A 25,361-nucleotide genomic window follows, 5' to 3' on the forward strand; every position below is an offset into this window, starting at 1 on the left:
TCACCACTGCTATGCAACATAGTTTTGGAAGTTTTAGCCACAGCAATCAGAGAAGGAAAAGAAATAAAAGGAATCCAAATTGGAAAAGAAGCGGTAAAACTGTCACTGTTTGCAGATGACAAGTTACTCTTCATGGAGAATCCTAAAGATGTTACCAGAAAACTACTAGAGCTATAAAATGAATTTGGTAAAGTACAGGATACAAAATTAATGCACAGAAATCTCTTGCATTCCTATACACTAATGATGAAAAATCTGAAAGAGAAATGAAGGAAACACTCCCATTTACCATTGCAACAAAAAGAATAAAATACCTAGGAATAAACCTACCTAAGTAGACAAAAGACCTGTATGCAGAAAACTATAAGACACTGATGAAAGAAATTAAAGATGATACAAATAGATGGAGAGATATACCATGTTCCTGGATTGGAAGAATCAGTATTGTGAAAATGACTATACTACCCAAAGCAATCTACAGATTCAATGCAATCCCTACCAGACTACCAATGGCATTTTTCACAGAACTAGTAAAAAAATTTCACAATTTGTATGGAAACACAAAAGACCCTGAATAGCCAAAGCAATCTTGAGAAAGAAAAAAGGAGCTGGAGGAATCAGCCTCCGTAACTTCAGACTATACTACAAATCTACAGTAATCCAGACAGTATGGCACTGGCACAAAAAGAGAAATATAGATCAATGGAACAGGATAGAAAGCCCAGAGATAAACCCACATATATATGGTCACCTTTTTTTTGGTAACAGAAGCAAGAATATACAATGGAGAAAAAACAGCCTCCTCAATAAGTGGTGCTGGGAAAACTGGACAGCTACACGTAAAAGAATGAAATTAGAATACTCCCTAACACCATACACAAAAAGAAACTCAAAATGGATTAAAGACTTAAATGTAAGTCCAGACACTATCAAACTCTTAGAGGAAAACATAGGAAGAACACTCTATGACATAAATCACAGCAAGATCCTTTTTGACCCACCTCGTAGAGAAATAGGAATAAAAACAAAATAAACAAATGGGCCCTAATGAAACTTAAAAGGTTTTGCACAGCAAAGGAAAACACAAACAAGACGAAAAAACAACCCTCAGAATGGGAGAAAATGTTTTCAAACGAAGCAACTGACAAAGGATTAATCTCCAAAATTTACAAGCAGCTCATGCAGTTCAATATCAAAAAACAAACAACCAAACCCAAAAATGGGCAGAAGACCTAAATAGACATTTCTCCAAAGAAGATATACAGATTGCCAACAAACACAGGAAAGGATACTCAACATCACTAATCATTAGAGAAATGCAACTCAAAACTACAATGAAGTATCACTTCACACCAGTCAGAATGGCCATCATAAAAAAATCAACAAATAATAAATGCTGGTGAGGGTGTGGAGAAAAGGGAACCCTCTTGCACTGTTGATGGGAATGTAAATTGATACAGCCACTATGGAGAACAGTATGGAATTTCCTTATAAAACTAAAAATAGAACTACCATATGACCCAGGAATCCCACTACTGGGCATATACCCTGAGAAAACCATAATTCAAAAAGAGTTGGGGCTTTCCTGGTGGCGCAGTGGTTGAGAGTCTGCCTGCCGATGCAGGGGACACCGGTTCCTGCCCCGGTCTGGGAAGATCCCACATGCCGCGGAGCGGATGGGCCCGTGAGCCATGGCCGCTGAGCCTGCGCTCCACAACGGGAGAGGCCACAACAGTGAGAGGCCCGCATACCGCAAAAAAAAAAAAAAAGTCAGTTATGACTTCTGCTTCCAATTATGGCATGCTAGGTACTTCTACTGAGAACAACTGCTGAGAACGGCTAAGAAAGTATGTATTATGTCCAAGATAATCTTCAAAGCATCAAAAAGCTAACAAGATGATGAAGAAATACTGAGTAAAAATACAGGAAAAAGCAAAAACCTGAAAATGTAAACCCAGTTTTCAAAGATGATTTTGTTTGCAAGATGTTTGCCAAAACCGTTGCAAAGCTGAGCTGCATATCTGCAACTTTTGAGGGCAAGAATGACAGAAATCCAAGCCCAGAATCTCCCTGAGGTATGGAAACTGATTTTATATATATATAATATACAAGTATCCAAGGCTACAGGGATATTACAGGGCTATATCCTCAGATTAGGAGTGAATGCAAGTAAATTAACATTTGTGTATACTTTCAGCCTAGGTTCTGTCACAAGGTGTTCATAGAAACTGAAGCCTCAATCTTAAATTTAGGTTGAGTGGTACAGATCTCAGGTTCTGGAAAAAAAATTTTTTCTCTAGAGGAGGAACTGCCATTCCAGGTCTCAAATACTTACTAAAAATAATGTTTTAAATACAATGATAAATATTTAAAGACAGACAGGCACACAAAGAAACAAAACACCAGAACATAATAGGTTTGGAGGAAATATATAAATTCTAAAAAGAAAAATACAAAACCAAATATAAAAATACAGAGAACAAGTTTAACAATATATTAGACATAACAGAAGAAAGAATTTATGAACCTGAACTAAAGACAGATTAGAAGAAATTGTCCAGGATCCAGTTTCAAGAGAAAAAAATGTAGCTAATACATGTGATTAAAGTCCCATAAAATGAAAGAGACAATGGACAGAGGCAAAATATGAAGAAATAGTGACTAAAAATTTGACATAGCTGATGAAAGATATCAAACCACAGATTCAAAAATCCCAATCTTTCCTAAATACAATAAATAAGAAGAAATCTACAACTAGACACATCATACTGAAACTGTATGGAAGAAAAAAGAATAACTAAAAAGTTAGGGGAGGATGCAGAGAATTGATTATCTTCAAAGGATTCATACTTAAGACTCAATTCTCAACAGCTATAGTGGACACCAGAAAATTGTGGAACATCATTAGTGTGATAAAAGTAAATATTTGCAATAGTATTATCCCCAAGTAAAATATCCCACAAGCATGAATATAAAGACATTTGAAACAAAGAAAAAACAGGATTTTACCACTTCCCTTAAAGCAAGTTCTAAAAGATATACTTTAGCAGAGGGCAAAATGATTCCAGACAGGATGGTCTGAGATGCTCAAAAAATAGAAAGGTTCATTTTTATAGTATAATGTTATATAAGTAATTTAGTGTTGTAAGCAAAAGTGAATAGATGAAAATCTGTGTTAAAAAATAATTTTTGCCCACAAAAAAAAGAAATAGAAAGGCAAATAGAGAGAGATAAATACATGGGTAAAACATAAGGAATATTGCATAAAATGATAAGAATAATGTCTTTGGAATTTTAAAAGATAAGGATCTAAAAATGTGTCAAAGTTAGAGCATGTTAAATCAAAAAGGAGTAAATGGAATAAAAGGTTTAAAGTCATTGTAGTTTCCTGGAAGAGGATAACGGTATTGATTAATATTAGATATTGAGGGACTTCCCTGGTCTAGTGGTTAAGACTCCATGGTTCCACTGCAGGGAGCACAAGTTTAATCCCTGGTTGGGGAACTAAGATCCCACATGCTGCATGGTGCAGCCAAAACTTTAAAACAACAGCAACAACAAAAAAAATTAGCTACTGATAAGTTAAACATATATATTCTATGGAAACCATCATAGGAATAAGAAACAATATATATAACTTCCAAAGTAGGCATGATAAAACACAATTTACCCAAATAGTTAAAAAATGGAAATAAGGGCAGAAGACCTTAATAGACATTTCTCCAAAGACATACAGATGGCCAGTAGGCACATGAAAAGATGCTCGGCATCACTAATTATTAGAGAAATGCAAATCAAAACTACAGTGAGGTACCATCTCACACCGCTCAGAATGGCCATCATTAAAAAGTCTACAAATAACAAATGTTGGAGAGGGTGTGAAGAAAAGGGAACCCTCCTACACTGTTGGTGGGAATGTAAGTTGGTGCAGCCACTATGGAAAACATTACAGTATGGAGGTTCCTCAGAAAACTAAAAATAGAATTACCATATGATCCAGCAATCCCACTCCTGGGCATATACCCAGACAAAACTATAATTCAAAAAGATACATGCACCCCTGTGTTCATAGCAGCACTATTCACAATAGCCAAACATGGACACAACCTAAATGTCCATCGACAGATGAATGGTTAAAGAAGATGTGGTACATATACACAATGGAATACTACTTAGCCATAAAAAAGAATGAAATAATGCCATTTGCAGCAACATGGATGCAACTAGAGACTATCATACTAAGTGAAGTAAGTCAGAAAGAGAAAGACAAATACCATATGATATCACTTATATGTGGATTCTAAAATATGGCACAAATGAACCTATCTACAAAACAGACTCACAGGGCTTCCCTGGTGGCGCAGTGGTTGAGAGTCCGCCTGCCGATGCAGGGGACACGGGTTCGTGCCTTGGTCCGGGAAGATCCCACATGCTTCAGGGTGGCTAGGCCACTGAGCCTGCGCGTCCGGAGCCTGTGCTCCGCAACGGGAGAGGCCACAACAGTGAGAGGCCCGCGTACCACAAAGAAAAAAAAAAACAGACTCACAGACATAGAGAACAGACTCGTGGTTGCCAAGGGGGAGGGTGGTAGGGGAGCGAAGGACTGGGAGTGTGGGATGAGCAGATTTAAACTACATATATAGGATGGATAAACAAGGTCCTACTGTAGAGCACAGGGAAATATATTCACTATCCTGTGATAAACCATAATGGAAAAGAATTGTTTAAATGTCTGAATGTGTGTAACTGAGTCACTTTGCTGCACAGCAGAGATTGGCACAACATTGTAAATCAACTCTACTTCAATAAAAGATAAATAAATAAAAAATTAAATCAGAATATATTATATGCAGACCACTGACATTTGTTAAAGGAATAATAAAAAAGATAAATTTAAGATAGGAAATAAAAGGAGAACATAAAACAAACAAAAGGCAGCATCTATGAAAACAAAAATCAAATGGCAGGATAAAACAAAAAATATCAGTAATCATAATATATATAAACAGGTAAAATTTGCTTTTAAAAGAAAAGAGACACACAGATCTTTGTATCTAAATATCATTTCCCATTCAAAGAAACCAAGAGTCTTTGAACAAAGGTCTGATTACAGTTCTGGTGAATGGAAAGTGTTCTGGGCCCTCTTTTTGTACCAGAAAGTCCTGTTGGACCCTTTTCCTTCTGGTCATTGGGTGTGAACAACCACCAGTACCAATTTACTTCTGGACTACCTTTCTAATACATTAATCCATCATCACCAGTTCTAACCAACACTTCTTATAATTGCTACAATTCCTACTTCTGTTCAGACAATTCTGCCTACTCTCAATTCCCTATATTCACACTTTTCTATATACAAAGACAGAAAAATACATGCTCATACTTTATAAACACACAGTTTAGACAACATTGTACTCACATTGCAATGCAGACCCCCCCCATTGTGTCAGTTCATTTAGAATCAGATGCTATCAGTGGAGGATAAAGAGAGAGGGAGCAACATGCAGGGGGAGCCTTCAGACCATGATGTAGATCTGACAACTGTGGAAGGGGAAAAGAGAGGAAGGACTCAGTAGGAAGAGCTTCAGATTATGGACCAGTTCTGAGAAAGAGTCAGCCAGGCAGATGGAAAGTCTCTGAGCCAAAGCACCTGATAAAACAGTCCCACACTGAACTGGAAAGGGTCAGCTTTAGAAAGCCCCTGTGCTCAGTCACTGTCTGGGAGCAGTCCAGAGGAAGAATGGCCCTGGAGTGAATGCCACGGTAGATCTACAGGACAGCAGCTGGAGGCTGGCCAAGTATGCTCTTCCATCAGATTCTCTTGAAGGAAATGTGAGCATCACATCTTTTTTTGTGAATGCCACACCTATTTAAACAATTAATATTCACCCATCTTTTACATTAAAGAATCTTTTATATAATTTGTTATTAATCTTCTCTTTTTAGTTCATGGCATCGTTACCCAAAAAAAATAATTATTATTTTCTTAAGTAAATGAAAAGTTTAGATTACACTTAAAAAAAGGAAGTGCAAATATACACAATAATCTTCCAATTTAAATTACACATACACTTTGGCCAGGAATTTCAAATAGAAAAAATACACATATGTATGCAAAGATACGTGCAAGTATGTTTTAAGAGAAAAAAAATCAAGATGCAGAACGATATAGATTACCTTATTCCACATATGTAAAAACATTAATCCGCACAAACCTGCATGACATAAATAAAAATGAAAATGTCCGAATAGATACATACAATGTATTTGACAATAGTTGATTTCAGGGAGAAGAGGACTGGGGAGGACAGCATTCAAGATGGGGAGTGCTCTTTATGCCATACACATCTTTGTATTTGAATTTTTTCTGCTACTTGTGCAAGTTCTTAAGTAATTTTAATAGGTCTTACCACTCTGAAAACAGCACAGACAATAATATTGCTAAAGAAAATAATGGTTTAACAAAAGACAAACTAGAAAGAAAATTTTGAAAAGAAACCACAAAATAAAATAATGTTAGTAACACCAAATTAACCACATGCCACTTATATGGCTCATATAAAACAAAACAAACAACAAAGAGATGATTAAAATGAAAATATTCCTGAACACAAACAGATAACAACACAGGGCTGGCCATATTAGAGTAGAATTGCAGCATTAAATAGGCCAAAGTAGGTCATTCAAAACTGATAAGAGACAGAATTCATAAGAAAGTAAAACACTGCCAAATTCATAATAAACATAAACAGCTCCTACTCACATAAAATAAAAGCTATTAGTAACATATGGAGAAATGGACAAAACACAGGTGCGTTGAAAATCTCAAAAAGTATTTTTTAGATCAAGTGAAAGAACTATGCCACAGAAGAATGGAATAACAGAACAATATAACAGCCCTACCTATTATTAACTGAGCACTTACCATTCAACAGGCAACACACTATATAGACTCTTATTAAATCCCCAGAACACCCACATTACATACAAAACTCTGAGACTTCAAGAAGTTAAGATGCTTATGAAAACAAAGTTAAGATACTTAAGAAAAACTTATGGTTACCGAAGAGGAAAGCAGGGAGAGATAAATTGGAAATTTGGAATTAACAGATACATACTACTATATATAAAATATTATAGATAAACAACAAGGACCTACTGTATAGCATAGGGAACTATATTCAATATCTTGTAATAACCTATAATGGAAAAGAATCTGGAAAAGAAAACACATATACATACATATATATATATATATATATATATATATGTGTGTGTGTGTGTGTATAACTGAATCACTTTGCTGTACACCTGAAACATGGTAAATCAACTATACTTCAATAAAAAAATAAAAAATTTTAAAAAGAAGTTAAGATGCTACTACAAGGGTATCCAGAAAACAAGCGGGATTCAAATCCAAGATTGTCTGATTACAAAGCCTGCACACTGCTTAGTGCGGCTACAATATAAAAGTCACTGCATATAATACCATTGAATTAGTATTGTAGATACTATTGGGATATCTAGTAAACCACAAAGCAAATATCAATAAATTCCAAGAAACTGTTACTCTAAAGAACATATTTTCTTATGTTAATAAGGATAAACAATAAAAATTAAACAAAATAATTTCAACAAGTTAAAAAAACACTTTCCCCCATAAGTTGTGTATCAATAAGATAAAGAAGACTGCAATAGAAATTATTTAGAAAATAAATGAACACACCATAAATAAAAATGTATGAAATGAGGTCAAAATACTTATATTTGTTAAAAATATGAAAGGTAAAGAAATTAAATTTTCAACAAGAAATTAGGAAAATGCCCAAATAGAGATGTCAACCTCCTGTGGAAGCAGGAAACGAATAAACAAAATATTTTGAAAAAAAGAAGCAACAAAAACTCAGAGGGGCAAAAGCTGAATTTATAACTAATCCAAAAGTTTTTTGGTCAAATATGGTAGGTTGGACTCATTTGTTTTTCTGGATGACTGGTCATGATATCTAATAGCTACGGAATCATACACCATAAACCTTGCTAAAAAAATTAAAGAGATGGTTTTACACTAGTGTGGGTATAGTAATTTGACAAGTAGAGAATAAAGCGCTTGTAATTGAAAATAAATGAGAAAAGACCAAAAAAAAAATACTAAACTAATTTCTAGAAAATTCATTCTAGGGAAGAAAAAAATTCCCCAAATATTATTAGAAATGGGAAAGAAAACAATGCAACTTTAGAAATGGAGATTAAAACTAAAGAGAGAATATATACAAACTCTGCATATAAGCTTATAAATTTCAACTGAATACATGGCTTTCTGTAAGAATATGTTACCAATTGACTTCAGAAAAAAGATTAAACATGAATAACCCAAGAATTAGAAAATAAAAAGTTTTAACTGTCAAAAAATTACCTTCCCAAACAGTTCAAATGTTTCAAGACAGTGAATTCTTCCACATTTTCAAGGTTATTCCTATGCTATTTTAATTCCAGAATATTAAAAAAGAAGAAATGCTACCCAATTAACTTTATAAAGCAAGAATGACTTTGATAACAGAGTCCAACAAAAAAATACACTAAATACATATTTCACTCATGATTATATATTTTAAAAATACAATAAAATATTGTCTCACAGAATTCAATACAATATTTAAAAATAATACATCATAATCAAGGAATATAAAGATGTTTCAATATCAACAATGATGTTGATGACCATTTCAAACAAGGGCATATATGGACAGAATTTCTTTGATTTAATCTTATCTCTGAATTTATTATGCTAATACCCTGGTATGCTTTCCCCATGATTAACTTTTTTGTCTTATTCTTTCCTGAAATATGTGTTATCAGTAAGCTCTCTAGGATCCTATGCAAATAACCTAATTCTAAATACCATTAAAAATGCATGCACCATGATGTCCATCACAGAATTATTTTAAGAGGAAAATATAAGTAGGAAGAAGAAAGGGGCGGGGGGAAGGAGAATAAAAGAAGAGGAGGAGGAAGAAAAAGAATTTTTAACAATGAAAGAAAATGGACGAGAAAGTGGGCAGTGATTGTCTTGAGGGAGAAAAATAACAGATGATTTTGGTTTTCTTCTCTTCATTTTTCTAATTTTTAAAATAAGCTGTATAACATAAAATGAGAGCAAGCAAACACTTAAGGGAAGAAGAAAATAGATTAATAATTGTATTGGGTAGTTTTAAACTTTCTTAAACCTTAACTAAAAATGCACTTTTAAAAGCAAATGAAAATATCATAAAGATCTTCTAAACAACCCAAGAAGCTTTACATCTTGTCAGTCAAATAAATGATTCATTCAGAAAGAAAAGAGAATACTCTTGTTGACTGGGTAAATTAACATGGATAAGTACAACATTTTTTTTAAGAAATATACGTATAAGTGTATGTGCATAAGTGTACATACAGTTAGGGGTTATGTGTGTATATATGTATACACATATAACACATACATATAAAAATTATTTATTTTATATGTATAATTTCTATAGTGCCGTCCAATCATTCAATTATGTCAATCTTTACCGACAATTTACATAACAACTGTCCAGTAAAATTTAATGTCATAGTCAATTATACAGTCTAATTATTAAACAACAATAGAGAAAGGTCATTCAGTATTTTACCTCATATTTTGGATATACGGTTTCCTTTATGACAGATACTGGAACAGAGAATTTGGGTGAAGTCAGATTCCAAAACAACTTGGTAAATCCTGGATAAGCAGACACCTTTGAAAATAACATAAAAGGCTATTAGAAACTAACAAATGGTCCCTAGGGTAAATACCCAAGTTCCTATCAAAATTAGTTCTAGCTGCTGAGAAAATGAGGTGATTGGTTCCACAGTGTCTGCAAATCTGGGAAAGACAATTTATCATACCCATCAGATTAGCAAAAATATAGTCAGCAATTTCAAGTGATGCCAAGGATGTGGGAAATTAGTAGAACCACACTAGAGGCAAACTGGCCATTTCTAGTAAAATAGAAAATGTATATGCCACATAATCCAATAATTTCACTTCCAGCTACATATTCTAAGGAAATTCTTCCACATATTCATGAAGAGATATGTACAAGGATGCTGATACAGCATACGAAATAGCAAAAAACAAAGCCCAATTTAAATGTCAATTAATAGAGAAACAGATGAATAAAATGTGGTGTATTCATATAACTAAACACTGTAAAGCCATTCCAGCACAAAAATTACAAATCATAGATGGATCTTAGAAGCACAGTATTAACAGTAAAATAAGTAACTTTTAGAAAGATACATACAAAATCGTGTCATTTATATAAATGTACCTAGAACACACAGAACTATAGTATTTATTGTTTAGGGTCATAAGTACATCTAATAATGTATAAAATCATGGACTGGAAAAAAACATAATTGTAACAATAACTGTCCTTGAGTAAAAAGGAAGATAAATGGAATTACGAAGAAGTACAAGAGGACTTAATTTGTTTTTAAAATGTCTTTTAAAAAATCTGGAACAAGTATAACAAAATATTACTTACAAATTTTTGATAACATGTACCAATGTGTTTGTTGGTTTGGTTTCTGTATTTATTTGTTTCTTTAAACCTTTTCAAATAAAATTTAATCAGGCATAGAAGAATTTTTACAGAAGTGAAACTATTCTGCATGATACTAGAATTATGGCTAAATGACATTCAGTTCTCAAAACCATCGAACTTTACAGCACAAAGAGTGACACAATGTATGCAAATTTTAAAAAAATCATTTAGGAGGTCAAGAGGAATCTCAGGATAGTAACCTGAGTAGGAAATGAGTAGGGTATATAAGAATAAAGGCAAAAGAAAGTGTATGTAGCACTACACTTTGGTTGATAAAGTTGTTTCCCACAGGAATATGGGTTAATAATTCTGATGCTTCTATACTGGAATTGAACAATTAAGTAAATGGATGGAGGATGGTGGGAGCCAGGTTTGTCACTCACTGTACGGAGCTTAAAGATAAGCAAGGGAGGAGGTTAGAATGATACATGTGGTCATGAATTAGAGTTGTAGACATCAGTATGAACTCATGCTTAGCTTAAGTTAGACAAAGATGGCTACATATACGACAATCCAAAACCTGTGGGATGCGGCAAAAGCAGTTCTAAGAGGGAAGTTTATTGCTATACAAGCCTACCTCGAGAAACAAGAAAAATCTCAAATAAACAGTCTAACCTTACACCTAAAGGAACTAGAGAAAGAAGAACAAACAAAACCCAAAGTTGGCAGAAGGAAAGAAACCATAAAGATCAGAGCAGAAATAAATGAAATAGAAACAAAGAAAACAATAGTAAAGATCAATAAAACTAAAAGCTGGTTCTTTGAGAAGATAATCAAAATTAAAAGCCATTAGCCAGACTCATCAAGAAAAAGTAGGAGAGGACTCAAATCAATAACATTAGAAATGACAAAGGAGAAGTTACAACACACACCGCAGAAATACAAAGCATCCTAAGAGACTACTACAAGCAACTCTATGCCAACAAAATAGACAACCTGGAAGAAATGGACAAATTCTTAGAAAGGTATAACCTTCCAAGACTGAACCAGGAAGAAATAGAAAATATGAACAGACCAATCACAAGTAATGAAAGTAAAACTGTGATTAAAAATCTTCCAACAAACAAAAGTCCAAGACCAGATGGCTTCACAGGTGAATTCTATCAAACATTTGGAGAAGAACTAACACCCATCCTTCTCAAACTCTTCAAAAAAATTGCAGAGGAAGGAACACTCCCAAACTCATTCTATGAGACCACCATCACCGTGATACCAAAATCAGACAAAGACACTACAAAAAAAGAAAATTACAGACCAATATCACTGATGAAAATAGATGCAAAAATCCTCCACAAAATACTAGCAAACAGAATCCAACAACACATTAAAAGGATCTTATACCATGATCAAGTGGGATTTATCCCAGGGATGCAAGGATTCTTCAATATATGCAAATCAATCAATGTGATACACCATATTAACAAACAGAAGAATAAAAACCATATGATAATCTCAATCGCTGCAGAAAAAGCTTCTGACAAAATTCAACACCCATTTATGATAAAAACTCTCCAGCAAGTGGGCATAGAGGGAACCTACCTCAACATAATAAAGGCCATATATGACAAACCCACAGCAAACATCATTCTCGATGGTGAAAAATTGAAAGCATTTCCTCTAAGATCAGGAACAAGACAAGGATGTCCACTCTAACCACTATTATTCAACATAGTTTTGGAAGTCCTAGCCACGGCAGTCTGAGAAGAAAAAGAAAGAAAAGGAATACAAATTGGAAAAGAAGAAGTAAAACTGTCACTGTTTGCAGGTGATATGATACTATACATAGAGAATCCTAAAAATGCCACCAGAAAACTACTAGAGCTAATCAATGAATTTGGTAAAGTTGCAGGATACAAAATTAATGCACAGAAATCTCTGGCATTCCTATACACTAATGATGAAAAATCTGAAAGAGAAATTATGGAAACACTCCCATTTACCATTGCAACAAAAAGAATAAAATACCTAGGAATAAACCTACCTAGGGAGACAAAAGACCTGCATGCAGAAAACTATAAGACACTGATGAAAGAAATTGAAGATGACACCAACAGATGGAGAGATATACCATGTTCTTGGATTGGAAGAATCAATATTGTGAAAATGACTATACTACCCAAAGCAATCTACAGATTCAATGCAATCCCTATCAAATTACCAATGGCATTTTTTATGGAACTAGAACAAAATAATCTTGAAATTTGTATGGAGACACAAAAGACCCCAAATAGCCAAAGCAGTCTCGAGGGAAAAAAACGGAGCTGGAGGAATCAGACTCCCAGGCTTCAGACTATACTACAAAGCTACAGTAATCAAGACAATATGGTACTGGCACAAAAACAGAAACATAGATCAATGGAACAAGATAGAAAGTCCAGAGATAAATCCATGCACCTATGGTCAACTAGTCTATGACAAAGGAGGCAAGGATATACAATGGAGAAAAGACAGTCTCTTCAATAAGTGGTGCTGGGAAAACTGGACAGCTACATGTAAAAGAATGAAATTAGAACACTCCCTAACACCATACATAAAAATAAACTAAAAATGGATTTGAGACCTAAATATAAGACGAGAAACTATAAAACTCTTAGAGGAAAACATAGGAAGAACACTCTTTGACATAAATCACAGCAAGATCTTTTTTGATCCATCTCCTACAGTTATGGAAATAAAAACAAAAATAAATGGGACCTAATGAAACTTAAATGTTTTTGCACAGCAAAGGAAACCACAAACAAGATGAAAAGACAATCCTCAGAATGGGAGAAAATATTTGCAAATGAATCAACGGACAAAGGATTAATCTCCAAAATATATAAACAGATCATGCAGCTCAATATTAAAGAAACAAACAACCCAATCCAAAAATGGGCAGAAAACCTAAATAGACATTTCTCCAAAGAGGACATACAGATGGCCAAGAAGCACATGAAAAGCTACTCAACATCACTAATTATTAGAGAAATGCAAATCAAAACTACAATGAGGTATCACCTCACACCAGTTAGAATGGGCATCATCAGAAAATCTGCAAACAACAAATGCTGGAGAGGGTATGGAGAAAAGGGAACCCTCTTGCACTGTTGGTGGGAATGTAAATTGATACAGCCACTATGGAGAAGAGTATGGAGGTTCCTTAAAAAACTAAAAATAGAATTACCATATGATCCAGCAATCCCACTACTGGGCATATACCCAGAGAAAACCGTAATTCAAAAAGACACATGCCCCCCAATGCTCACTGCAGCACTATTTACAATAGCCAGGTCATGGAAGCAACCTAAATGCCCATCAACAGACGAATGGATAAAGAAGTTGTGGTACGTATATACAATGGAATATTACTCGGCCATAAAAAGGAACGAAATTGAGTCATTTGTTGAGACATGGATGGATCTAGAGACTGTCATACAGAGTGAAGTAAGTCAGAAAGAGAAAAACAAATATCATATATTATCGCATGTATGTGGAACCTAGAAAAATGGTACAGATGAACCGGTTTGCAGGGCAGAAGTTGATACACAGATGTAGAGAACAAATGTATGGGCACCAAGGGGGGAAAGTTGTGAGGGGGTGGGGATGGTGGTGTGCTGAACTGTGCGATTGGGATTGACATGTATACACTGATGTGTATAAAACTGATGACTAATAAGAACCTGCTGTATAAAAAAATAAATAAAATTCAAAACTTAAAAAAAAGATGGTTACATATATAAATATTATGTATATTTATATTTATTATGTGTGTTATAAATATGTGTATTTATAGGAAGGAGTTAGTATACAGACATATATTTGTGTGAGGTGAGAAGGCCTAGAAGCAACAAAGCCCCAGCAGCAACAAGCACATCCAATGCTCTGATCTTAGTTTCTAACTACATTCTCCAATAAAGGGAACTGAGGCTCCCTGTAGAAATGGCTGATTCTATGGACTGGGGCAGGAAATAAGCAAGATAAACCTGGAGCATCTGTACTACCAGTAATTAAGTGTTAAAAAAAAATCCCACAGTGATGGGGTCTGTCAAAGGGACATAGGAGACAACTGAAGGAGCTCTCAATGACCAAAGCTCAAACAATTTTAGCAAAATAATAACAATAATAATAAAGTAGTATTGTAATATAACTCAAAGTATAGCATAAACATCCAAGGGTCATACTGATATAAGTAAATGACTGAATAAATAAATAAATGGGAAGAACAGACAAACATCCTGTCCAGATGAATTCAAATTAATCTTTGTAGATACTCCGCTCTGAAGGAGGTGGAGCATAGCTCCACATTCCTTAAGTGTGGGCTGCACATAGTGACTTCTTTCCAGAGTACAGAACGGAAAGGAGGCAAAAAGAGAAACTTGACAATGAAGAAAACCTGGCAGACACTACCTCAACCAGGTGATTAAAGTTAACATCAACAATGATAAGTCATATTGATAATATGTACTCTCAATATGATATGATGAAAATGGCACCTTACCTCAGTGGTCTTCCTCCCAAAATCACATAACACAATCATATCAAAAACATATCAGTCAATCCCAATTAGGGACAGTCTACAAAATACCTGACCAGTACTCTCCCAAACTGTCAAGGTCAACAAGAACAAGGAAAGTCTCAGAAACTGTCACAGCCAAGAGAAGCCTAAGGAGACATAACAACTAAATGTAATGTGGTATCCTGGAGGGGATCCTGGAACAGAAAATGGGCATTACATTAAAACTCAGGAAATCTGAATGAAGTATGGACCTTAGTTAATAATAACGCATAAATATCAGTTCACTGATTTTAACAAATCTACCGTACTGCTCTAAGATGTATTGGTAGTTTCTTAGGGCTACTGTAGCAAATACAATTCGGTGGCTTAAAACAACAGAAATTTATTCTCTCAGAGTTCTGGAAACAAGAAGTCCATCAAGGTGTCAACAGGGCCATGCTCCGTCTGAATGCTATAGAGAATTCCCCTGTGCCTCTTCCTAGCTTCTAGTGGTTGCTGGCAACCCTTAGCATTCCTTGGCTTGCAGAGGCATCATTCCAATTTGCTTCCATCAGCTCAAGGCGTTCTTCCCTGTGTGTCTGTGTGTTCACAGAGCATTCTCTTATAAGGACACCAGTTATATTGGATTTAGGGCTTACCCTTGGGTTTAGGGCTAACCCTAAATCCAAGGTGATCTCATTCCAAGATTCTTAATTACATCTGTAAAGACCCTATTTCCAAATAAGGTCACATTCACAGGTACCATGGGTTAGGACTTGGATATACCTTTTGGGGGCCACTATTAACCCACCATTATCATGTTAATAATAGGAGAAACAGAGTGTGGGAAATCTCCACACTGTCTTTGTAATTTTTCTGGAAGTCTAAGACTATTCTAAAAAATAAAGTTTACTATCAATAAAATAATAATAATAAAACAAACAGTAAAAGAAAAATAATTTTAAAGAATAGCTGGAAGTGAAAAACTTAATCAGGCATTCATGACAAGATTTCTAGAAAATGTGGCAAGATTTTTTAAAATAACAGCTATCTGAATCCATGGTATTATTGGTAATTGTGTTTTCCTTAACTTTCATTGACTTTGAATAATATTTAATTGGACCAAGCACTTTCCCCAACAAGATTTGTCTTTCACCAGAAAAAAATGAGCACAGATGATTTTAAAGCATCAACTTATAAGCATTACTCTAACATTAACTATGAAACCTTAAGAGGGACCATCTCCTGGAGCATGGTTGCTATACAGACTTCTGACAGTAATATCCAAAGACCCAAACACAGTAAATAAAGATTCACAATTATAAGTTGATACTGAGTCTTCAGCACTTTTATTCCTAGTCAACTATTCTTTGATCACATTTCCTCTCTACCAACAGAGTATTTATTTAGAGAAAGGTAGATTTTGCAGTTGCCACGTTAATTTGTCCACCACAGAAATTCAAAATTGTTTCCATCTCACTCATCCTCTATTTGGTGGGCACACTGCATCACTTTATGCTGTATAGACCTAGAGCCAGGAATTCCTTGACAACAGATGAATAAACTCTTCCAAAATCAGCTGACAATTCTTTTTCCAAAGATCTCCTAGAAATTAAGATTTCAGATATTCAAATGATATGTCACATACAATATGGTAAATCTTCCCTTGTACAGTAGGTAACTTTCAGCAGCTTAAGCATCCAGAATACAATTACTCCCCTAGAAGAAGGCAGAATACAAGCCTCTAAGTGGGAAGAGAGGAAAATCTATCACTAAACAGCACGATTTTGCTCTCAAGGAAAAACACAGACGCACTTTCAGGAGAGAATGTGTCAAATTAAACTAGCAAAGAAACACTCATCATGGTAAACTGGTTTCCCCAGCAATGCTCAGAACTTTCTAAGAGGAAATGAGGAAAATGGTTAAAAACAGCCAGGTTGGTGGCTGCTAGAACTTGACAGGAGGGTAAAGATTGCAATAACTATAAAGCAAGCTAGGTTAATTTAGTAAAACAGCACCTACACAGCCCCTAAGGTTACTACATATGTTACAATGTAGTACAACTGTCCAATACAATAACTCATGTTCACACTGAAGACTCAATGTCAGAATATTATATTCAGTAAGGGAGAGAGACATGCAAATCAGCTTCAGGGGTAAGTTGAGCTTCATATAAATGAAATATAAGGACGAACAACAGTTTCTAAAATGTGGTCTGAGCTCTGGAGAGCCTCAAGACCTTTCAGGGGTCTTTTCAAGACCTTTCCACACTAAAAATACAAAGAGGTCATTTGCCTTTTTCACTGGGTTGAAATTTGCACTTCGTTTAAAAAAAAAAAAGAGAGAGAGTAAAATTGGTGGACCTTAGTGTGAATTAAGGCAGCAGGATCTTAAAAATACCCCCACAAAGCAGGAAAAAAAATGTTCATTTTATTAAATCTCAACTTTTAAGTGAATATCTTTTTAATATTCAGTGTAACAAAATGATAAGTACACATGAAGTTCTTCTGTGGCCATAGTGCAGTAGGATGGTGGTTTTGAGGAAAACCGTGTGCTATTGTTTGAGTTCTGAACTGAACTAGCTACCATTTTTATTTGAGAGGACAAATATCAAACTACCTTTATTCAGACTTCGGTTTGTGGTAAGCATTTTCTTGAAAATGAGAAAATCAGTCATTTCAAATAAAATAATTGAGAGTATTCGTGTCAAGAGAAAAAATTTAAGCTTTTAGCAAAAATTAGAATTTTGGAAAAATTGTGTCCCTCACCATGAGCTTGCCAGGTTCCCAGTGCTAAAAGACTTTTCTGATAATATTAAAATTGAGATGTCTTGACATTATATATTAGTGAAATGTGTCAACATTTGAAGATCTACATAACTTGATGAATAGTACTTTCTAAATGACAGATTCAAAATGTTACAAAATCATGCATGGGTAAAAAAGCCATTCAAAGTACAAAATAAGGCAATAGATTTTCATGTAATAAGGTATAAAAAAGTCATTGACATGGTTTCAGATTTCAATTGCAACAAACTTTTTTACCTGTACAAATTATCATTTAATACATTTTCTTTTCAGCTAAGTTTAATTTTTTCTTTTGGTACTGGTCCAACAACCACAATTCTTGTATTAAACTTTTAACTTTGAGATAATTATAGATTCACAGACAGTTTTAAGAAATAATACAGAGAGACCCTATCTATCCTTTACTCAGTTTACCTAAAAGGTAACATCTTGCAAAACTGTAGTACAGAATAACAAAATATTGACATTCATATAGTTAAGATGCAGAACATTTCCATCACTCTAAGTGATCCCTCATATTGTCCTGTATAGACACACTCCACCCATTCCCACCCACCCTCATTCTGAAACCCTGAAAACCACTAATCTGTTCTCCATTTCTGTAATTTTGTCATTTCATGAATGTTATATAATAAAATCAGCCAGTGTGTAGTGTTTTGGAATTGGTTTTTACCAGCATAATTCTCCGAAGACTTACCCTTATAGAGTTTATGTATTCATTCTGCAACATGCTTAATAGTAGTTGCATGTTTATTTTGGTTTTTTAACTGCCAAACAATTTTTCAGGGTTCTGAGAAAGGAGTTTTGTTAATTAAGCATTCACTTTCCTTAACATTATAGAGCTATTCAAAGTATTTATTTCATATTGAGTGAGTTGTGGTAGTTTGTGTTTTTTGAGGAACTGCTCTGTTTTGTCTAAGTTGTCAAATTTATGTGTGTAGAGTTGTTTATAGTATTCCCTTATTATTATTTTGATGGCTGGAGGGTCTGCAGCGATATCTCCTGTTTTACTTCTAATATTGGTAATTTGTGTATTTTCTGGTTTTTCCGTATCAGTCTTGCTAGAGGTCAATTTTTTCTAAGAACTACCTCTTTCTTTCATGGATTTTCTCTATTGTTTTCATGTTTTCAACCTTATTGATTTCTGCTCTTCATTATTCCTTCCCACTGCTTGCTTTGGGTTTATTTTGCTCTTCTTTTTCTAGGTTCTTGAGGTGGAAGCTTAAATTATTGATTTGAGACTTTCTCTTTTTTACTATAAGCATTTAGTGCTATAATTTTCCCTCTCGGCACTGCATTATCTGTGTTCCACAAATTTTGATGTGTTGTATTTTCATTTTAATTCAGTTCAATTGATTTTCAATGTATTTTTTAAATCCCTTGAGACTCCCTGGATTAACCCATGGATTACTTATACCTGTATTGTTTAGATTCCAACAGTTCGGAGATTTTCTGTTACCTTTGTTATTGATCTCTAGTTTGATTTCATTATGGATTTGTTTTATCTTGGTATATGCCCTGCAGGAATGTGAAAAGAATACGTATTCTGCTCTTGTTGGGTGTAATGTTCTGTACATTTCAATTAGATCCTGTTGGTTGATGGGGTTATTGATTTTTCTCTATCCCTGCTGATTTTCTAAGTGTTCTACCAACTATTTAGAGAGGGGTGTTGAAGTCTCCAAGTATAATTGTGGAATGGCCTATTTGTCCTTTTAGTTCTACCAGTTTTTGCTTCACATATTTTGCAGCTGTTTTGTGCACACACTCTTTAAGACTACTATGTCTTCCTGGCGGATTGACCTTTTTATCATAATATAATGCCTCTCTCTGTCTCTGATAACTTTCTTTGCTGGGAAGTCTACTTTATCTGATATTAATATAGCCACTCCTGCCTTTCTTTGATTAGTGTTTGCACGACTTATCTTTTTTTACCCTTTTACTTTCAACTTCTCTAAGTCATTATATTTGAAGTCCGTTTCTTGTGGACACTAAATAGTTGGTCATGTCTTTTAACCCACTCTGCAAGCTCTGTAACTTAACTGGTGTATTTAGACCATATTTTTTTTTTATATCTTTATTGGAGTATAATTGCTTTACAATGTTGTGTCAGTTTCTGCTGACACAACAAAGTGAATCAGCTATACGTATACATATATCCCCATATCCCCTCCCTCTTGAGCCTCCCTCCCACCTTCCCTATCCCACCCCTCTAGGTGGTCACAAAGCACTGAGTTGATCTCCCTGTGCTATCTCCCCATGCTATGATCTCCCTAGCTATCTATTTTACGTTTGGTAGTGTATATATGTCAATGCTACTCTCTCACTTCCTCCCAGCTTCCCCTTCCCCCCAACACGGTGTCCTCAAGTCCATTCTATACGTCTGCATCTTTGTTCCTGTCTTACCCCTAGGTTCAGTACCATTTTTTTTTTTAGATTCCATATATATGTATTAGTGTACAGTATTTGTTTTTCTCTTTCTGACTTACTTCATTCTGTATGACAGACTCTAAGTCCATCTACCTCACTACAAATAACTCAATTTCATTTCTTTTTATGGTCGAGTAATATTCCATTGTATATATGTGCCACATCTTCTTTTTCCATTCATCTGTTGATGGACACTTAGGTTGCTTCCATGTCCTGGCTATTGTAAATAGTACTGCAATGAACATTGTGGTACATGTCTCTTTTTGAATTATGGTTTCCTCAGGGTATATGCCCAGTAGTGGAATTGCTGGGTCATATGATAGTTCTTTTTTTAGTTTTTTAAGGAACGTCCATACTGTTCTCCATAGTGGCTGATGTATTTAAGTTAGGGATTTTATCTGCCATTTCGTTTTTGTTTTCTCCTTGTTCTCTCTGGTTTCTTTTGTTTCTCTGTTTTCTTTTTCCTGCTTTCCTGTTACATGGACATATTTTAGAATTCCACTTTTATTTATCTATGGTATTTTTGCGTATATATTTCTTTGTATAGCTTTTTAGTTTTGCTCTAGGTATTACATTATATAAACATAATAAACATAACTTATCAAAGTCTACTGATGTCTCCAATTTACCAGTTCAAGTGGTGTCTAGAAACCTTACCTCCCTTTATGTCTCTTTACTCTTCTCCATTTATAATACAGTTGTCTTAAACATTTCCTCTATATACATTTAACAGTATATATTTTTTTCAACTGACAGACATAATTTAGAAAACTCAAAAGGAGAAGGAAACTCTATTGCATTTACCTGTGTTTTTGTTTTACATGTTTTTGTTCCTTTTAGATATTCCGAGATTTTTTCTTTCATCATTTTTTTTTCCTGTTTAGAGAACATCTTCTAGCCTTTCTTGTAGTATAAGTCTGCTGGGTGACAAATTCTCTTAGTTTCCCTTCATCTGAAAATGTCTTGATTCCCTTTCATCCCCGAAGGATATCTTCTCTGGATATAGGACTCAGGGCTTACAGTTCTTTCCTTTTAGCATCTGAAAAATGTTCCACCACTTACTTCTGGCCTCCATGGTTTCTGATGAGAAATCCACTGCCATTAAAATTGTTTTTCTCCTGTAGGTAACATATTACTTCTCTCTTGATGCTTTCAAGATTCTTTTCTTTGTTATTAGTTTTCATAAGTTTCACTAGTAAGTGACTTGGTACAGATTTCTTTGGATTTTCCTTACTTGGAGTTTGCTCAGCTTCCTGAATATGTAGGTTTAAGTCTTTGCTGAATTGGGGAAGTTTCCAGTCATTATTTCTTCCTATACGCTTTCAGTCACCCCTCTTCCTCTTCTCCTTCCAGGACTGTGATAACACAAATGTTAGATCTTTTGTTTTACTCCCACAAGTCCCTGAGGGTCTGTTAATTTTTTTTTTCAGTCTGTTTCTCTTTGTTGCTCAAACTGGATAAATTCTATTGTTTTATCTTCAAGTTCACTTCCTGTTTCATCCATGCTACTTTTGAGCCCACCTGCTGAGCATTTTATTTTAGTTACTATATTTTTTCAATTCTAAAATGTCTTCAATTTCTTTACTATGTATCTTCAATGTCTATACTAAGACTTTCTATTTCTTTTCTGAATCTTTCTATTTTTTTAAAATTTGTTTCAGGTGTGTTCATAATTATCACTGAAGCATTTTTAGGATGGTAGCTTTAAAATCATTGTCAGATAATTCTAACATCTCTGTTATCTAAGCGATAGCATCTATTGATTATCTTCTTACGTTCAGTTTGAGACTTTCCTGGTTCTTGGTATGATTAGTGATTTTCAGTTGAAATTTGGATATTTCGGGTATTTTGCTCTGAGGCTCTGGATCTTATTTAAACCTTCTATTTTAACTGACACTCTGCTAGGCTTCCTCTGGTACCACCACAGTGGGAAGGGAGAGGAGTGGCTCATTACTACTAGGTGGGGATGCAAGTCCAGGATCCCCATGTGGTCTCAACTAACACAGTAAGAGGGGAAACCTCATTACCACTTTATTAAGCTGAAAGTTCCAGCCCCAAACAGCCTTCATTGATACCACGCTGGCAGGGGTATTATAGTGCCTTCTTATACTCTGGGCAAGAGCAAAAGTCTAGTTTTCCTTCTAGGCCTTTGCTGGCAGAGGTGAGGAAAGGACCAGGGCCACCATTTTTTCTGTGGTGTTTGGCTAGGGTAGAGTAGTTATTTTTGAAAAGTTTTGTCTTGCTAGCCTGTCCCTTTCCTGGTTCTTTGGCTAGAGGGAGTAGGCTTTTGTTTGGACTTTTATTTTCTTCTGTCTTTACCTAGTTTTCTTTCTAGGTTACCAATTTTTTCAACTCTAAGTCTAGAATATGTGAAGCAAAAAAGAAAACCCAAGGAACTAACTCGTCACTGTGCCATTTGTTGGGTCCCAAAGTTCCTAGTTAGTGCCTTAGTCTCTCCACCTTTTAGATCTGTCCTGTTTGTAACACGTAGGTTTTTACCTGTACTTAGCAGGAGGAATAGGAAGAAGTACTTCTACTGCATCATCCCCAGAAGTGGAAGTCTCACAACTAAGTTTCAAGAAACTACCACTTGTAAAGTTTTGGTATATTATTAAAGGAGAATATCCATAATTATGTTAAAAGTCTATTAAAATAATCTCTTCCTTTCCAACTATATATCTTCATGAAGCCAGAATTTTCCTCATATATTTCAACCAAAACAACCTACCACAAAATTGAATGCAGAAGCAAACGTAAGAACCCAGCTATCATCTATTAAGCCAGACATTAAAGAGATTTTCAAAAAAAATACAATCCTAGTTTTACACTACTTTTCTGTTTTAAAAAATATAACTGTTTTTCATAAAAATACATTATGTTAACATATATGACTTTATTACTGTTATTTTTAATTTTAAAAAATAAACATTTAAGCATTTTCCCAGTTTTAATTTCCAACACTGTAAATGTCAATAGATATAACCCACATAAATAATTATTGAAGTCCTCAAAAATTTTTAAGAGTATAAAAAGGGTCCTGAAACCAAAAAGTCTGACAGCTTGTAAGATAGAGAAAACTAATATTAGAGGAACTTCTTACTTCCTCTCCCGAGAGTTGTAGGTGTGGTGTGTGAGCACTCCGTCCAGTTCCTGGTGCCAATTCAGGTGGTATCCCTGGTCTTGTTGGAAGGACGGCAACATACTCTTGATTGTCACCCATAACAGGAATTCCTTGCAGTATTCTACAGGGTTTTTAATAACAAAAAAAAATTGTTCTTTAAGTCATTGATAAGTCAAAGGGTGTTTTCTCTCATTTTATATCTCTACCGAAATAAACGTTTGATATCTGTACTAAATAGATATTGTGCAGAAGTCAGATAATCCAAAATGGGAAATAATTCAAGAATAATTGTTTGCTTCTGAATGCATTTTAGTAGTAATCTTCTGGTGGTTTTGTTTTATAATATTGGAATAATAAATTCACTCTATGAAAGCCTCATGATAAGAGAGGTAAAAAGTTCTCTGACTTCTGATCCCTAACCTGCTCCTCACTCCAAGTCACAGGAAATGATTTCATTTCTTAGACTGAGGCAAAGCATCAGCCTAAGCAGAACTGCCTTCTCACATTAAGGTTTTCCCTTCCTGATTCATATCTTGCCAAGATGAACAGAAAACTGTTATGGCATTAGGTCTTTATTTCTAGGCTACAAACTACATATACATAAGAATATACACAGGAGGTTTAAAACTTATCAACAGGGGGCTTCCCTGGTGGCGCAGTGGTTGAGAGTCCGCCTGCCAATGCAGGGGACACGGGTTCGTGTCCCGGTCCGGGAAGATCCCACATGCCGCGGGGCGGCTGGGCCCGTAAGCCATGGCCGTTTAGCCTGTGCGTCCGGAGCCTGTACTCCACAACGGGAGAGGACACAACAGTGAGAGGCCCACGTACCACAAAAAACAAAACAAAACAAAACAAAAAAACTTATCAACAAAAACCTAAATTAAACCAAGAGATGAGGTAAATCAAAATCTGAAGGCAAAATGTGTCATTAATGGCTGACTTACAGACTCCTTGAAAATACATTAGCTTTTGTATTGCAGCACTTACTGTAAAAGAAATATAAAATGAATATAAAGTAGACCTACACAGACTATAGCTATATTTCAATTTCGCTTGGAAGTAGAGCCACTGTTCCCTGTAACTTTTTGTTATACCATTATATGAATAGACAATCAGTTTATGAGCCACCAAATGTGAAGACAAAGCACACACATATCAAACTGACTACTTAACGATATGCTGAAATCCTTAGATTCCATCAAACCACCTCTTAAAAATCAGGCCCACCCAAAGCTAGGCTAGAGAAGACAGGGCTTTGCCAAAGTAGGTTCACAGGGAAAAGCTTCCTATCTCATCCAGTCAAATATTTGAATTCAAAGAGAAGATAAAGCTCAACTCTTAGCACAGTGGACATAACAGATTGCCATTCGACATCCAGTCCATCCTCCCTCCAATACCCTTTCTCCAACTGCTGAGGATGGGGAGGTGAAGACCCTCCTGCAGCCAGTGTCCTGGATGTGTTTTAGGATCTACTAACCACGTGCACTCACATACAATTTGGAACGAAGAAGGTTCTGATGTTCCTGCTGGCAAGCAGTCATGGTGACGTTGAGTTCTTCTGTGGCAGGGTTCCAGTTACTTCTTTTGTGGGTAGCCTTTTTTGCCAGTGAGCATTCAAACAGACACAGCAAGGCTCCAGAGTCAAAAGCTGTGACACTAGAGGCCACACGATCCCTGAATTTCAGCTAAGGTGGTTTCTTGCCAATGTTGGCCTCCAGATTTCCCACTTTCCTGACTGTGCCAGAAGGAGCAGCAGCTTTGGCAGCCAGTTAAACGTGCTGTATGAGTCATCTCTGGAAAACCCTCCCTGCCTAGAGCCCATTCTTCCAATCTTTCCATTGATTTTAAAAGCATCACATTCCCATTATTATAGATTCCTTTATGCTTAAAATAGCTCAAACTATTTCTGTTTTCTGCAACTG

At 35.2% G+C, this 25,361-nt stretch overlaps 1 protein-coding gene across 1 annotated transcript in view; it reads right to left on the minus strand.

The window, feature by feature from the left end:
• TTC6 (tetratricopeptide repeat domain 6) overlaps positions 1-25,361 on the minus strand; it is a 199,394-nt gene that overhangs the window by 79,443 nt on the left and 94,590 nt on the right. Inside the window, exons 6-7 of the mRNA XM_065871682.1 lie at positions 23,419-23,560; positions 9,654-9,758 (exon numbers count right to left, since the gene is read on the minus strand). Of these exons, the coding sequence (XP_065727754.1) occupies positions 9,654-9,758; positions 23,419-23,560 (247 nt within the window). The remainder of the gene's footprint in view (positions 1-9,653; positions 9,759-23,418; positions 23,561-25,361) is intronic.

The sequence above is a fragment of the Phocoena phocoena genome, chromosome 2 (assembly GCF_963924675.1).
Source record: "Phocoena phocoena chromosome 2, mPhoPho1.1, whole genome shotgun sequence".
Lineage (NCBI taxonomy): Eukaryota > Metazoa > Chordata > Mammalia > Artiodactyla > Phocoenidae > Phocoena > Phocoena phocoena.